General features: G+C 40.5%; 2 protein-coding genes and 1 non-coding gene across 3 annotated transcripts in view; 1 reads left to right on the top strand and 2 right to left on the bottom strand.

Moving 5' to 3' along the window:
- The window catches only part of ppp3r1a (protein phosphatase 3, regulatory subunit B, alpha a), a 32,108-nt gene extending 27,657 nt beyond the window's left edge, over positions 1-4,451 (bottom strand). The window contains exon 1 of the mRNA XM_017694111.2: positions 4,176-4,451. Coding sequence (XP_017549600.2) covers positions 4,176-4,436 — 261 coding nt within the window. The 5' untranslated portion in view covers positions 4,437-4,451. The remainder of the gene's footprint in view (positions 1-4,175) is intronic.
- Positions 4,452-8,047: 3,596 nt separating this feature from the next.
- cnrip1b (cannabinoid receptor interacting protein 1b) lies at positions 8,048-15,658 on the bottom strand. The gene is made up of 3 exons (XM_017694112.2): positions 15,480-15,658; positions 10,396-10,540; positions 8,048-8,487 (listed from the first exon to the last, which is right to left on the bottom strand). The coding sequence occupies exons 1-3, from the start codon at positions 15,656-15,658 to the stop codon at positions 8,323-8,325; spliced, it is 489 nt and encodes a 162-aa protein (XP_017549601.1). The 3' UTR covers positions 8,048-8,322.
- Positions 12,206-12,369, top strand: LOC119263543. The gene has a single exon (XR_005130344.1). It is a non-coding gene; the product is annotated as a U1 spliceosomal RNA (small nuclear RNA).
- Positions 15,659-17,287: the final 1,629 nt, after the last annotated feature.

Raw genomic sequence — 17,287 nt, forward strand, 5'->3', positions numbered from 1 at the left:
GTTTTTGTTCAAAAACAGCGATATCATGGGCTGCTCAAGGTCTCGAGGGGTTTCTAATAAAACCCTTCTGCGCACAAGCAGCTTGTGTCTTTTTGTAGATGAGGAAAGTCTTGTAACTTTGCAGAAAGAACTTAAAGAAAACTGTTTCCTTACAAAGAGATCATAATTAGTCCTGTTTAACTGCATTGATTGCAGTGTAGTATGTGAAATTAGACAACATTCATTGTCTTTATAGTATGTAAATTTCTAATTGTGATATACTGTTTATCCCCATGTCACCCACTCCTGTGTCAAATTTATCAAAAAACAATTTGCACTGCAACGTTTGCATGGTCAGCTGATGAGCACTCTGAAGCTAACCGTGTTCTGTTTGACCCTCGTTGTCCCACACTCCCTTTGCTCTGCGAGTGGACACTTGTGAAATGTAGCTGTGACACACTTTGAACGAGAAATTAGTCAAAACTTGGTGAAAAACGTGTTTTCTGAAAAAAAAAAAAGAGCAAATTATCGCCTCCGACTATTAAATCATTATTTTATTCATTTGACGAGATCAGTCCAAAAAAGGAACTAGGAAAAACAACGCAGCAAATATGAACTGCTATAATGAGCCAATAACTCTCATAATAACTCTACCTAACATGATATAACCTCAATGCTTCGGAAGCATAAAAACACTATGCCTTGAGAAACCAGACAAGCGTAGGTCCTATCATCAGATTGGATCCCTGCCTATGAATGTTATTATTATATTAACCTGACAAGACATGAGCCAACAAAAGGAAAAAGTGAGTGAAGTATCACTTTCTGACTTCACAAGGCGACTCACAGCAGCGTATGCATACCACATTTTGGCCATTTTTTTCCTCCTAATTTTTCCCCAGTAATGTTACTTTTTCAATTTTACCAGACAAAAATCTTAAAACATAGTGCATCTTTAAACAAAGATTCAATACACCAGCATCATCTTTTGAACGATGAACAACATGTACAACGTAACATGACTATCCTCGAAAATGTGCTGCCATTACCTCGTGTTGCTGGATATAGGCTATATGTATAGCTATGGCAGCATTAATTCGATCCTGATGGCCTGTTACCTTCAATCATGTCCAAACACAAATCCTAAAGGGTCAACATCACATGTTGCTGTAATGGGTTATTAGTAGGCCATACTTAAACAGAGTTGTTAAAATAATTTCATGGGTATTTCTAGTCTCACTCACTACACCCCTCCCTAATGCTGTCAGTTTTCTGCTCATCCAGAAAAAGACAGGAGCTGCTTGTGCACAGCCCATGAGAGTAGAGATCTAATTCATATTCCAATATCTTCTTAAAATGAGCACACAACTTTTATGTATGAACTTGCATACTCAGTGGTCACAGCACCTTAGCAGAATGGATATTAGTGTTGAGTGGTACAACAGTAATAAGGTAATGGTATTTTAAAACAATCATGGATTTTAAAGTTGATGAAGTAAACACATTCCACCCAAATACAGAGGCTGATTCAAACATATTCATCCAATTTCAAAGTCCCATATTTTTACAACCATGGGGCGCCTAGGAACCAATCAGATACCAATTGAAAGAGGGGGTCATAGAGTTTCTGATGGTCACCATACGACAGCCCCCTTCAGTCTGAGAGGAGATGAGACCCATGAGCAGTAAGCATTCTGCGTTCTCCACTTCAAATAAGAGTGAATCCCTCGAACCTCCAACAACTCAGAACGTTCGTCGTTTGTTCCACAGCACCGGAAATCGCACTGAAAGAGCCGTGAGTGCAGCGACACCGACATGCACAATCCAGTATGGGATGAATTTTACTATGGTGTTGATGTTGTCCGTACAGCTGGACGGGATTCAGACTGAGCTCTTGTAAAATTACATAATAAACTTTATGCTCATTTAAACCATTTACAGTTTACTGCTATGCACTTACAAGTGAAATGACTTACAAGTGAAATAAATCATTTTGAAATCGGATGATTCTTTTTTAAGTCACTCTAGATATATACACACTATAAATGGCTCACTGATTGGTGGTCTGAGAGCTCACTGACAGCTGCCACTAAAAGAAAGAGGAGAAAAATCAGAGGTGGAAAGAACCTCAGAAAAATTAATCATGACAGCGGGTTAGCAATGGCAAGAGCTTCACACACCACAGAACACATTCATAATTTCACATGAGTCTCTCAGCTCTGCACTCTCAGATATCCTCTAAACAGATTTCATTTTAGCACCACTTAGCTGGAACTGAGCCTGTGCTGTGGTGTGTGGCAAGTCTAGCCTGCTAACCAAGATATTGTTAGTATAAGCCAGGGATACACTACACAACGTTTACCTCGATTTACCTCATTTACCTTCTGCCTGACTAACAGCTTTTTTATAAAAACAGGCTTAACCCTAAGGTACAATTAGAACACGGTGAGCTTCAATTTGGTTCATTTTGCAACAGCTTAGATACGTTCTAGTCAAGCTGATCGATACCCTGTTTAAGGCCAACTACCTAACTTTTTTCCAGTGGGATAGCGGACGGTTGCCAAGTCTTTGTAAAAAGGTACAACTATAACACTATATTTATATCTACAATGATTTAGAGCTACATTAAACAAAATTCTGACAATATGATTACCCTCAAATTTAACTTATTCACCTATGCAGCCATGTGCAGCTGACAGCTGAGATGGTTCTCTTATGCATTCAATACACATGATAAAATGAAAGGCCTAAATCACACCTGTGACCATCTGACATAATAATTATCATTATCGTTATAAATATGCTTTTCTGAACATATCATGGATATCATCAGTACTTAAAAACATTTCCCAACTGCACATTTGATTACTAAGAGAGCATAATTAGTCCAGTGGTACAGGATTTAGTGCACTGCAGTGTATGAAACGCTGAATATACACCACTGTATTCATTGTTTTGGTAGTATTTTAAATTGTAGCAGTGATTTGTCTGTTGCAGCTTATAGGATGTAAGAAAAAAATAAATATGACAGTGTATTGTGAAAATACTTTATCACAATGCTTTAAAAAGTTGTCCTTTTTGCTATATAGCTCAGCTCTAACCTGACGTGTTCTTGGCTGGGGGATTGAACCCCAGTCTAGAGTACAGAAGGCAGAGGTGCACTACACTATCCAACCACTGTCAATTCAACAGTGACAGTGACCCCAGCAGCACTCATTATGAAGGCTGTTTCGAAAGTGAGCCATGACTCTTTACCAAAACACAACCAGCAGTTCCTACCTGTGCCACACTGAAGACTGATGAAAACAGCCATTAAAGCTACACTCTCAAAAAGATGCTCTTCAGGGGCAATGATACTATCTAGAACCATGAGTTCTACATAGGTCTATTTCATGCTTAAATGGCACTTTGCACGGTTAAATGGTTCTTCGGACTGATGAAGAACGTGCTGTACATGGTTTTATAACGTTAGTTACAGAACCTTTTAAAAATGCTGCTTTACAGCACCCAAAACGCTTCTGCTATTGTTTACAAGCTTGACAATCATAACAGAACCCTTTTTGGTGACATTTAGCACGATATACCCAAACTCCATCAATCTGAAGAACCATTTTACAACGTTAAATAACCATTTAAGCGCAGAATAGTTCTATGTGGGGTTCCCTACTGAAAAAAAAACAAGGACCATATTTTTAAGAGTCTAGTTTAGCGTTATTGTCGAGTAGTGTTCAGCACTACTCGACGAGGCTGAGATTGGCTTCTTATTTGAATTCGCCGTTCCACCTTAAACAGTGCAGTAGTGCAGCAGTTACTGCGGCACCATTTAAGGTGGAAGGGAAATGTCGACTTACAAAAGCTGGCGAATACTAACTCGACTTTACGTCGTCAGTGTTTGTGATATTTTGGGAATTACGGTCGCCTTCAACCATTCTCCACAAACTCGGTAACTGTCGTCGTGCGGGAAGCTTTAAATTTAAACGAAACTGGCGACCGTTGAGAAGCCACAAAGCCAGCTTCTCGTTCGAACTCCCCGTTCCACCTTAACGGTGCAGCAGTTACATTCTCGCCTCAGGCGCCAGAACGTAACTGCTGCACCATTTAAGGTGGAACGGCACAATTCGCGCTAGAAGCTGGCGAATAGGAAGCCAACAACTTCAGCCTCGTTAAGAAGCCGGCGACAAACAGCGTTTTCTCACCATTTTGTTGCCTGCGCGACAGAACTCCGCTTCGAAAACGGGCAGCAGCAGATGACTGCAGAAAATGAGGTCGAGTAATCGGTTCTTCTTCAAGCAAATGTTGTTTTTTTCACACCTCGGTGGGAAAGGGCCGCGCTGTGCTGTTTTCCTTTCTGTGGCTTTTTCACTGCAGAGACTCTCTGAGCGTCCAGCCAGCCGCGAGAGGGGCGGGGCTACCACACAACATCCGGGCACCTCCGTGACAAGACAAACAGAGCACATTTTTATAAACGCACCAAATGTGGAGGTTTATTATTTAATAACACATGTAAGGTTTGCGTTCCAGCTTGAATTTAATTAAACTGGTTAAACATGTACGAATTTTAAAAATCTGTATTTCTGGTTTGCTGTGTTTAAAGGGCAGTTTTCAGATAAAATATCATCTGCTGAATGGTGAGCACACAGGCCCATATCCATCCATCCGTCCGTCCGTCCGTCCGTCCATCTATCTATCTATCTATCTATCTATCTATCTATCTATCTATCTATCTATCTATCTATCTATCTATCTATCTGTCTGTCTGTCTGTCTGTCTGTCTGTCTGTCTGTCTGTCTGTCTGTCTGTCCATCCATCTATCTATTCATGCATCCATCCGTCCATCCATCCATGACATATAGCACTATATATATGGATTTCTCTCATATCCAACTTAAATCATGGCCAAGTATGTCACACGTGGACCTTTGGGTCACATTGTAACAATATACAATAGAAAACGTTTATATATGGAAGACATAGATTACTTATATATGCTAGCTTCATGTTAAATCATGTTTTTTTTATTGTATGTCTGTTGTGGGTTTAAATTTTTTGTCTTTGTCAGTGTTTGTCTCAGACAATCATCAGATTGTATATATGTGATCCATAAATTATACATAAATGTGTTCATCAACCTATCAGACATGTAAGTATGGTCAGTATGCATGTAACATACACATTGATGTTTATATACATATTTTAATACCACATATGTACACATCATTTGAAATATATGCCTAACTTTTTATTTGTGCACATATAGCCATATGTCCGATTTGGGGCTTATACTCACGATATACTCTCTTTATAGGACTGAGCATGATTTATTGTATGTATTAAAGACTTTAATTACATACTAAAGCAAAGGTTCACTAAAAATAATTTACTTTAACCAATTTCCCATACACCTAATTAAAAGCTTCTTTTACTGTCTATTACACAGCCCAAATTCATCTGAGGATAACAAACAGATTGTGATGAATTCATGTCATAAGTTATAGAGTCAGCCTACCTACATGAAAAGTCATCATTGCTCCTTTGATAGGCCTACAGTACTGCTGATTCTGGCCGTTTCACATTCTTTGATGTTTTGTCGCCACCTGCTGGAAACGTCTATAATGTTTACTGATTCACTTAAAGGAGGATTTCACCCAATTTTTGAATTTCTGCCTCACTTATCTGTTGAAACAAAGTCATTCAGTGTGTTTTGGTGCACTGTAGTATTTCTTTACAGTGCTGATAACTGGAACCAGCAATTTTGATGTCTTCAACACACGCATCTAATACATTTTATTTGAACCTGCACCTGTCTTCTGGGTTTTATATGTAAAGTTGATGATGGTAAAATAGTGGTGAATCTGGAAAATTAGTTTTCATTGGGGAATACTGTACCTTACAACACCCTGCATCATGAATGCATTTTTTAAAAATTAAAGTTTTAGTTCAAAACCTTCTCAAGGCTGTCAGAGGCATTAAACCCTTCAGACGTCTGGTTCCTGCCACCACCACTATGACTCTAGAAGGAAGTATTTCACACCAAACCATTTGGTAAGACTGAATTATGCACAAAATCTACTTTTTAAGTAATGACAGAAGTGGTAACACATGCCTTTGTAGCACAACATACACAATGTTTAATTAAGTCTATTCCTCATATTACACACATTTGAAAAACACTGCATAATTCATAAGGTATGTAAACACTAGGCATAGTTGTTTAGGTTGTCATCAATGCTTTTTTACAGGTAGAAGGTAGGTACAAGGTAGTCTTTTCAAAAATACTCAATATCAGAAAGATAAGTCCATCCATCTGTACTGACACTTTGACTATAAATGTAAACATTTAGAGGATTGTCACAAATATTCCATAAAACTGTAAACTAGGGGTGGGCAATATGACAATATTTGTTGTTACTGTGATAAATTATGTCACAATATTATTCTCTGTGCATATCATCAGTACTTAAAAACACTTCACGACAGCATGGTTGCTTAAAGAGCATAATCAGCCACGTTTGATCTAGTGCAGTGCAGTGTGTGAAATGATTGTATGCAGTCTCGATAGTATTTTTAATTGTGGAACTTCTGTTAAAACTGATCATGTCAGGAAAAAAAGCAGTGGCTACGTAATCCCAGGTGGTTGATAAGGCGTTGCTAGGCTGTTGCTATGATGTACCAAGTGACTGCTAAGGTGTTGCAAGGCCATTGCTGTGGTATCCCAGATGGCTATTAGTGTGTTTCTAGGCTGTTGCTATAGTATTCCAAGTGATTGCTAAGGTGTTGCAAGGCCATTGCTGTGGTATCCCAGATGGCTATTAATGTGTTTCTAGGCTGTTGCTATAGTATTCCAAGTGATTGCTAAGGTGTTGCAAGGCCATTGCTGTGGTATCCCAGATGGCTGGTAATGCGTTGCTAGGCTGTTGCTATAGTATAACAAGTGATTGCTAAGGTGTTGCAAGGCCATTGCTGTGGTATCCCAGATGGCTGATAATGCGTTGCTAGGCTGTTGCTATAGTATAACAAGTGATTGCTAAGGTGTTGCAAGGCCATTGCTGTGGTATCCCAGATGGCTGATAATGCGTTGCTAGGCTGTTGCTATAGTATAACAAGTGATTGCTAAGGTGTTGCAAGGCCATTGCTGTGGTATACCAGATGGCTGATAATGCGTTGCTAGGCTGTTGCTATAGTATAACAAGTGATTGCTAAGGTGTTGCAAGGCCATTGCTTTGGTATCCCAAGTGGTTACAAATGTGTTGCTATGCTGTTGCTATGGCATCCCTGTTGGTTGCTGAGGTGTCACTAGGCTGTTGCAGTGGTATCACAGTAGGATGATAAGGTGTTACCTGGCTGTTGCTACTGTATCCCAGATGGCTACTGATGTGTTGCTAGGTTATTGCTATGGTATCCCAGGTGGTTGCTAAGGTGTTGCTAGGCAATGCTATGGTTTTCTAGGTCGTTGCTAAGGTGTTGATAGAGCACTGCTATGATGTCCCAGGTGGTTGTTTGGTCTTTGCTGTTATCCCAGGTGACCACTGTTACGTTAACCCATAGCATCGGTCCCAGCAGTAGCTATGCTGTTATCCTAGGTGGTTGCTAGGCTGTTGCTATGGTATTCCAGGTGGTTGCTAATATAAACAGGTAGAGATGCCCATTGTGACATGTGACAAGCACACCATTACTGTATAGGCTCTATGATACTGCACAGCTTTGTGGTTCTAGTTTCAAGCGACCCACGAAAACTATACCAAAAAAGCGTTGAACAGTAAAACCAAGAACAGTGAATACTGTGACCAATCGCATGTCATTAAAATGTCATGAAGTATGCTGATATTACATAATTGCCATATCGCCCACCTCTACTGTAAACACATATTATGAAGTAAACCTCGTTTACTTCAGGTAAGTCTCAATTCCAGACTTCTTCCGGAAGGTTTTCTGGATATGTTTCAGTTTCACTGTGGAAGTGATTGGTGGCGTCTACCATGAACAGCAGACTGTCACCAGGAAACTGAGGCTACTCCTCAGAGGTAGAGAACACAGACAACAAACTGGACAAACAACAACAAAGAAGGTAAACTGTCTTAAATGGGAAAACATTTCTGCATTTTTTCTTTCTTTTTTTTTAACTGTTCATACCACTTTAAACCAGCAAACACCTCACAACTCAGAATTCTCATTTAGACAGGGCGTTGCTACAGGATTCACTCAATGTTGTTTGATCCTAAAAGAGCTGATATGTTCATTTACGCTGTATTGTTGATAGGTACTGTGTCCAGACAGCTCTCAGACAGAGTGATGTGTCTCCGGTTCCGCTTGCTGTCACCTCATCAAACGGCTGAGGGTCATTTCTCACAGAAACACTTCTTTATTGATCCACATCAGGCTGCGCGTCTCATTGGGTTTGCACTCATACTCTATGCTGTTGAAGCTGCTTCCCCACTGGCAGTGGTCTCTCTTGTTGTAGTTGTAGAATTTCACCTGCCACACAGTCTCAAAGAGGCCAGCCTCGTTAAACTGTAGAGGGGAAGAAAAAGATCCAATGAGTTTCTCACTTTGGTTTCCTCACACATCGTCTCCGTAGAATTATAAGGTTCTATCTGTGTTCTAAGCAGTTTTGAGACATTGAGCTTCAAAGATTTTGCATTCCAAATAGCAAAACTGACACGCCTTGATGACAGATGCCCTAAATTTATTCTAAATATACAAAATCAAAATCTTATCAAATTTGTAAATGAGTTTTTTTTTGGAACAGGTCAAAGTCAGATACAACCTTCTAGTCCTAAGAACCCACTTTATGCTTGGAGTTATAAGGTTCTATCTGACAAAACATGAAAAGAAGCAATGATTTTCAAGGAACACACAGTTTATACTCGTAATTTGTTTTAAAACATAAAATTTGTGTTGTAAGAGAGGGTCCACAGTATCAGAAAATTAAACTTAATGCGTTCTGTGACATTTTTATTATGCATTGATCAATAAATTAAGTATAAAGATCAGTGCTAAATATTTTGTCCAGTGCAGAGGTCAGTTTGAGGTTAAAGTTTCCTTTATTCAGACAGAAATCAGCTACTGTAATAAACTCTCCCAGCTGGTGAGTGTAGCAGGTCAGTCTAAAAGCCGTGTGAGGTTTTGTTTTATATACACTACTCACAAAAAGTCAGGGATATTTGGCTTTTGGGTGAAATTTCAGGATGAACCTAAAATGCACTCTAACCTTTAAAGGTGAACTTAATGTGACCTCTAAACGTTTGAATGCACATGTCCAACTGTTCAATGTTTCAGTACTTCTTACACAACTTGCTGTTCTCTAACAAAGAGCGTAACGGCAAGGTGGTGGTGTTACAGTGTGGGCAGGTGTGTCTAGTCAATACAGAACTGCTCTACACTTTGTGAACGGTACAGTGACAAGCCCGTACTACTGGAATAACATCATTAATCCAGTCATTGTGTCTCTGCATGAACAGCACAGGCCTAATTTCATCTTCATGGATGACAATGCTCCAGCTCATCGAGGTCGCATCATTAGGGAACGGCTGCTGGAGAGTGGGGTACCTCAAATGAAGTGGCCTGCACTTTCCAGACCTGAATCCCATAGAAAACCTATGGGATCAGCTGAGTTGCCGTGCAGAGGCTCGTAACTCTGTACCCCAGAACCTCAATGATCTGAGGGCTGTGCCATGCCTCAGCAGACAACAAGCACATAAGTTGTTGAGACATTGGCATTTTTTGCTGGGGTATACCCACCACTGTTGGCTTTTGTTTCAATAGATTGTTTGAGATGAGGAAACCACCACTGCATGCTTCACTTAAATGCCCTTCTTTCATGATATAATATCACTGTAGCGTGAACTTTTTATGTTTTCCGTAAATTGCACCCAAATATCCCAAACTTTTTGTGAGTAGTGTATGAAATGTGACTTTTATGAGCCAAAATGTCTTATTTTGGGAAAAAGAAAAAAAAAACAAAAAGATGGATGAATGGATAAAATTCATGTTTATGTTGTAATAGCACCCATTCATTCAAATGTTCACAATTTAATGACCTTAAAGGCATAATATTTTTATTTTTTATGACAATAAGACAAAAAAAAAAGCGACATGTTTTCATGTTTCATAAAAGTTTTATAAACTTTTTCCACAGTCACTGAGCAGAGCGGTGACATGACAAAGAAGCAGAACCCGACTGGTCCTCTTCTGTGTAATCAAAGTGCTGATCGGCTCACAGATAAAACCTTATAGAACTAAGTTAGAGTTTGACTAGGAGTCAAAAAATGCGTACAGCTTAAAAACGCCTCACGTAATGTTAAGAAGTTGTCACATAATAAGAATACGTGAAAAACTCAATTTTGACAGACATATCAGTTAAAAGCTTATAATTCCAAGGGTCGACATGCCTTGGTAAGACACACTAGTTCTCCTTACCTGTATGCTGACCTGGACAGGTTGCCTCTCTCCACTTTTGGTGTGGGCCACTCCTTCAGTGTCATACATTCCTGAATACATCACAGACTGGGGGTCTTTGGACTGCTGCTCCAATGGAAAAGTCACCCCACCAATGGTCATCGACCTGAAGGTTCAGACATTTACAGGGAGCATTTTAAATGAAGGATTCTCTAGGCAGGAATATTGAACTGATCATTGGCAGGACACGCTAGCAGTGGGCAATATGGTGACATTTATTATTATCATGACAAATTAAGTCTTCTTATTTCAGTTTTTTAACCGTCTATTGCACAGTGTTGTCATATGGCAACACTAATTGATCTCAGTTTTACTAAATATCAGTAATATAAAACTGTGTTTTCCTATTTAATTGTGGAAAAATAATAATTGGTCGTACGTTTCACTAAGTACAAATTGGATTTGTTTGGTCTTGTTTTCAACAAACATAAGTTTTTAGAGAAAAAATTCTAATTTAAAGATTTTATAGTGCTTGGTACGATTGAGCATTTACCAAATAGCGCACTTAAAAAAAAATTCCATTAAGCAATTTTAAGTAACAAAAACATATTTAAACATTGTCCTCATGTTTGCGTAATAATTCAAGCAATAGATGGTTAAGTATATTGTGCATATTGTCAGTGCTTAAAGAACACTGACCAACTGTGTGAGCAACATTAAATCCAGCATAATTAATGCTGGTTAATTGCATTTAGTGCAACAATTTGAAATATTTTTGGCTAAAAATTTGTTATGCACCATCGCAATCGCAGATTTTTGCCTCGGACATGCAATCGGCTGATTTATCATTTTATATTGGTCTACTCTCCTCACGTTTTGTTTTGCCCTCCCCAGACAATGACCACACACACAGTAGTGTGTGTGCACCACTTAAAGTGGAGTGGGGAAATTCGAACAAGAAGCTGACGCAATGAATGTCGTCTGAACCACCCTGCCTTTTAAGGTGAAACAGGAAACTTCTAACAAATGAATGCCTGAATGTTGTCTAGCTGCTGCACTTTTTAAACGTGAAACAGGAAACTTCGACCAACAAGCTGGCAAAAAAGAAGCTTCAGCTTCACTGAGAGTTGAAATGCATGAAAAGGGATGAGGAGGCTGCTCTGTTTCGGCTTGACAGGTAACATTAACTCATTTCCGCTGTTTCACAGAACCAATAGGTCAGTATTGTTTTGTCCTGTTTGCTAATGTTTGTGATAGCTACTGGTCAGCTTCAGAGCAGCAACTCTACCAACAGTTTGCTAAACTACAGCCCAGCTAACGTTAGTTACACTACTTGCTGTTTCGCTGTTTGCTCTATCGTAACGTCATGGTATTTGTCTGTGCAACAGTTGCAAAGGGTTTTATGGCCTTCACCTCAGCAATGCACATCCACGAATTTGGGAGGCGGTGTTTCTGAAGAAGCACTGGAGCAGGAGTACCTGCTTGCCATCAGTGACGTAAGGAAAACCTCTGACAAATTAGAATTCCACCAGGTGTAATTGGGGGGAGGAGCCTAATCCTTAAAAGCTGCATTAAAGCTAGCTGAAGAAGTGAGAACTGTTGTCACATGTATGCTAAGTTTGTTTTAATGCGCTTGTGTTGGGGGTATTTACTGCAGAAGGCATCTCTTGTGTTAGATGTTGTGCTTAGGCTTCACTATTTTACCTGCTCATTTTACCTTTTACTAGAGACTACAGCTTGTGTGGGGATGTACCTATGTTTGGTGTTTTACCAGTACACAAACTCTGTTCTGTTCACAGAAGACCTTGTCTCTTGTGTTGGGGTTGGGCTTATACTTACCTGGCAGGGGCGATACCATGATCACGAAGGTGGTTCACCCAGGGCGAGGCTCTGCCATTGCACTTGGGTGGTGCTGACCCTTGCGAATTCCCCAAATGCGGGAATCTCGACTGCATAATTTCTGGTAGTGGGGGACTGCGTTCGCACTCTTCCCTGACAATGGGCAGTCATGGGCTGGAGGTTAGGGAACCAGCCCTGTGACCAGAAGGTTGCTGGTTCGCTCCCCTTGGCTGACAGTCCATGATTGAAGTGCCCTTGAGCAAGGCACCTAACCCCCAATTGCTCCCCGGGCGCTGTGGATAGGGCTGCCCACTGCTCTGGGCAAGTGTGCTCACTGCCCCTAGTGTGTGTGCTCACTAGTGTGCATGTATGTGGGTGTTTCACTGCACGGATGGGTTAAATGCAGAGGTCTAATTTCACAATCGCAGTGACACATGATTGTAAATTCATTCATTTATGCTGCCAACACACTCCCACCTTCGTTTACAGGAGCTGCTTGATTATTTGTACCAGCCGGGGTTACAAACAGGTAAGAGGGGGGTGCCTCTATATTTGCACCATGTAGGAGCCTAACCTGCCTAGTTACCTTAAAAAAGGAGTTCTTCAAGGGTTCTTAAGTAAAAAAGAACCATAATTTCTACATGGAACCATTTCATGCTTAACTGGTTTATCAGATCTATATAGGACTTTTTGAAAATAGTTCTATATAACGCACCACAAAGGGTTCTGCTATTATGATGTCAAGCTTTTTGGTTTTATATAGAACCACTTTCAAAAAGGTTCTACAGGTATATTCACTCGAAAGAGGCCCTGAGTAATCTGTCGTAACTCCTGTTAGGATGAAGCAATCCGAACCAAAATAATACACTATGTACCTTGACGCGCTGCTCAGTACTGTACACCACCATCCTGATGAGAGGTCGAGCGACTGAGTGAAGGGGTACGGGCGTCTTGCACCCAGATGTGGCAAATGGAGGTTAAATGCTGTGACGGCCGTCCGGCGCCTACCTCATCCGACGCAGGGGCGTCCCAGCTTGTTCAAAGCTCCACATACTGAGGAGCACATTGCATGTTGTTTGGTTCCAAATAGAACCATTCCTTTTACTAAGGAATCCTCAAAGCACCATGTTCTTTTTATATTACTTAATTAATTTTTAAGTGTGTAGGTCAGAGGGCGGGCGCTGCCCCATGCGCTTTTGGCTATTGGTCAGGGAAAGGACTAGTTAGCTTTTGGTTTAGTTTTATGTTTTCTGTAACTAAGTTCTGTTTCAGTGTAGGAAAGTGTGCCTATGTTTTGTTCTCCTCTTTGGTTCTGTCCATAGTTTGATTCTCCCAGATTGGTACTAGATATCATGGCACAATGTTTTTGTGGTAGTGTTTAATAAAAATGGCTTCAAAAACTTTGTCCATGGTTTATCTCTGCATCAACAGTTCAGTACTTTAATGCCACGTTACTGATGCCACAGCACCTTACCCTCTGAAAAGGATGGTTCTTCAAGGGTTCTTTAGTAAAGGCAGTGGTTTTATATATAACAATGGACACTCAAAGAACCATTTTCATGCTCAAATGGTTCTCTGCATGGTAAACTGGTTCTCCAGCTTGATAGAAAATGTTATATGGTTCTATATAGCACCAGAAAGGGTTCTGCTATCTTTAAATTCTCCATCAAGCTGGAGAACCAATTTACCATACAAAGAACCATTCTGTATAGCACCAAAAAAATTCTTCTACTATGAACTTGAGATTGTAAAAACCCTTTTTGGTGCTATATAGAACCATATAACACCCTCCATCAAGCTGGAGAACCAATTTACCATGTAAAGAACCATTCTATATAACACCAAAAAGGCTTCTTCTACTATGAACCATTCAAGCTGGAGAACCAATTTACCATGCAAAGAACCATTCTATATAGCAACAAAAAGTCTTCTTCTATAATGAACCATTCAAGCTGGAGAACCAATTTACCATGTAAAGAACCATTCTATATAACACCAAAAAGGCTTCTTCTACTATGAACCATTCAAGCTGGAGAACCAATTTACCATGCAAAGAACCATTCTATATAGCAACAAAAAGTCTTCTTCTATAATGAACCATTCAAGCTGGAGAACCAATTTACCATGCAAAGAACCACTCTATATAGCACCAAATAGGCTTCTTCTACTACAACCACTCAAGCTGGAGAACCAATTTATCATCAACCAAAAAAGTTTCTTCTAATATTAACTTGAGATTGTAAAAATAGCAGAACACTTTTGGTGCTATACAGAACCATATAACATTCTTCATCAAGCTGGAGAACCAAGTTACCAGGCAAAAAAAAAAACATTTAAGCATGCAAATGGTTCTTTGCATGGTCAATTGATTCTCCAACCATTTTTAAAAATATACAACACACTCTCCATCTATCTAAAGAACCATTTAACCATGCAAAGAACCATTAAAGCATGCACATGGTTCAAGTGTTTATGATTCTTTTAAAGAACCCTTTTTAAAGAACCTCATTTTAAGAATGTACACTCAAAAATGCTTCAAGCGTTCTTTAGGAAAAGAAACGATTTGCATAAAACCATGAACACTGAAAGAACCCTTAACATGATTAAACAGTTCTTTGCATGGTGAAATGGTTCTTTAGACTGATGTATAATGTCTTGTGTATGGAACCACACACAAGACATTATACATCACTCTGAGGAACCATTTCACCATGCAAAGAACCGTTTAATCATGTTATGGGTTCTTTCAGTGTTTATGCTTCTATGTAGATCCATTTTTCTTCTATTGTTACGATGTCAAGCTTGTAACAATAGAAGAACCCTTTTTTGGTGCTATATGGAACAAAAAGGCTCTGTATAGAAACATCAACAACACACTCCCCATCAATCTGAAGAACGCTTTCCCCATGCAAAGAACCATTTAAGCATGCGAAAGGTTCTTTGAGCGTTTATGGTTCTATCTAGAACTATTTTCTTTACTGAAGAACCCTCTTTTTTAAGAGTGTGGCCAGCATTAATGCATACATGGCATAGCTGTAACATGGTGGATGTCTTTCCTAATCGTCTGCGGATTTGACTGCCAGAGAACACAATCTGTCCTCTCCCTCTGTTCCCCCTGCTCTGTCCAACAGACTGACCACCACACCGGTCACACTGGGAGCGAGCGCCATCCTGAACGCATTTTAGAGAAAGTAGGCTAAAAGTGGGCTAAGCAGACGATGCTCAGTGAGGAGGAGAGGTCCTGCCCCAGGTATCGCGATACTCACGTCGCCTCCACGGCGCCAGGCTTGACCACCACATCGATTTTGTACTTGGTGCCCGTCAGTAATTTGATGGTCCGGTTCTGACCGAACCTCGTCCCGTCCGTCTTGAAGAAGACGGGTCCATTGTTGGGGGTGGTTTTGAGGGACACTCCGATCTTGATGAGCTGCGGGAGGTGGGCCATGCTGTACGGAGGAGCGCGAGCAGGTGAGAGGAGGAGGTCGAGATCCGCCGGCTGTGGTGAACGAGGTCAGGAGGAGGAGGGAAAACACACAGAACAGCCCAGCGATGACGCGACGGCCGTGAAAACTCGGCAGCCCAAGACCAACAAACAGCCCTGATGCAATTCCTACTCTGCCTGAGCGTAATCCCCCGCGCACGAGCCGTAATCCTCCACGGGCTCGCGTGCCAGTCTAATGAGATCATAGAGACGGAGCGTAACCTCTTCCGGTCAGGAGGCGATTTCTGACCTGTAAATCAGAGCCTTGTCTTTGTGTGTATATGTTAGATACCAACCTGAATTACTTACACCTCAACCATTCACTACGCATGCATTTTGGAAAAGCGGTGGACTTTCCCTTTAATCAAGTTAGACACCAAAAAGCGTCCTATAGGAGAAGGAACGGATGACTCCCAGTGCGCCTTTGAATCTGGACTGAAATCCGTGTTTACACACTTAAAGATTTGGTTCTTCAGAGGTTCTTTACCACACAAAACTGCTCTATATAGAGCCATGAACACTTTGCATAATTAAAAAGGTTCTTTGCATCATGAAATTCCCTTTCAGATTGATGGAGAACATTGTGTCCTTCTATATAGGCCCAAAGGGTTCTTCTATTGGTACAGGCTTGACATCATTACAATAACAGAACCCTTTTTGATGCATGAGGTTACAGATTGCAACTAACTGAATCCCCCTCCCTCACCTCTCCCTTTCCAAGGGTGTAGCACACTTTCTGTTGTCGCTGGTCACGTATTCGTTTCGCTTCATGTTTTTTTGCTTCTTTGATGGTGATTCACACTCCCTCGCTTTTTCTTGTGCTAAATAATAAGCATGACCATCCACCTGTCAAAATTTGGCTTCTCAAAATTCTCATAAACAAAATGTTTAGCCAGCACCTGCAGCCAGAGCTGGTTTATGAGAAGCCTGGCCACTTCCTATTCCCCCCATTATATCAAAAATAGGACTGCCTACAGCAGAGGGCGCCCGAGGCGGAGTCCTCAATGAATGGGAGTGAATGGAGCTCAACGGCAAAAAAACGAAAAGCTATAGTAGTTTCTAATCATTCGCCCAGAACTTTCCTTTAATTTTACAAAGTAGAAGAATGTATTTCAAAGAAAATCACCGGTGAGTTTCTTTTTACTACAGCAAACAGGATTTGGGCAGCAGGAGGCGGGCTTTACTGCTAGAGAGTGCTGATTAATTGGTGAGCGGAGCGGCTCATTGGCTGTTTGCACTCACTGATATCATGAACCTACACGAGGTGCCGTTTTAAACTCCTATAACTCGAGTTTAAAAGCTCTTAAAATATAACAGCGGTGTTAAAATGTTTTATGATATTCACCATTCAAGAAATACTGTATTATTTTACATTAAAAATGTTTAAGCATTTATAAACTATGACTTTGCTCAAATGCTCCATATCAACCCATTCATTTTGGACTTGTTCGGGAGCGCCCTCTAGTGTTTGGGAAACCCGGGAGACATTGCAGAGCGGGAATTCTCCTCTCTACAAGTTCTCTGTTGGCAGCAAACACTGTAAAAACACGAAAGGCACCCTCTAGAGCCAGTGCTCGGTTTGTCTGTTCTGGG

This window comes from Pygocentrus nattereri, chromosome 5 (assembly GCF_015220715.1).
Source record: "Pygocentrus nattereri isolate fPygNat1 chromosome 5, fPygNat1.pri, whole genome shotgun sequence".
NCBI lineage: Eukaryota > Metazoa > Chordata > Actinopteri > Characiformes > Serrasalmidae > Pygocentrus > Pygocentrus nattereri.

Excerpts from the sequence above, each read along its gene's own strand:
- cnrip1b (XM_017694112.2), bottom strand. The coding sequence starts at position 15,658 with ATGGCCCACCTCCCGCAGCTCATCAAGATCGGAGTGTCCCTCAAAACC. Across the intron at positions 10,541-15,479 it reads CCTGGCGCCGTGGAGGCGAC|GTCGATGACCATTGGTGGGG; the intron begins GTGAGTATCGCG and ends CTGAACCTTCAG. Across the intron at positions 8,488-10,395 it reads CTGTCCAGGTCAGCATACAG|TTTAACGAGGCTGGCCTCTT; the intron begins GTAAGGAGAACT and ends TCCCCTCTACAG.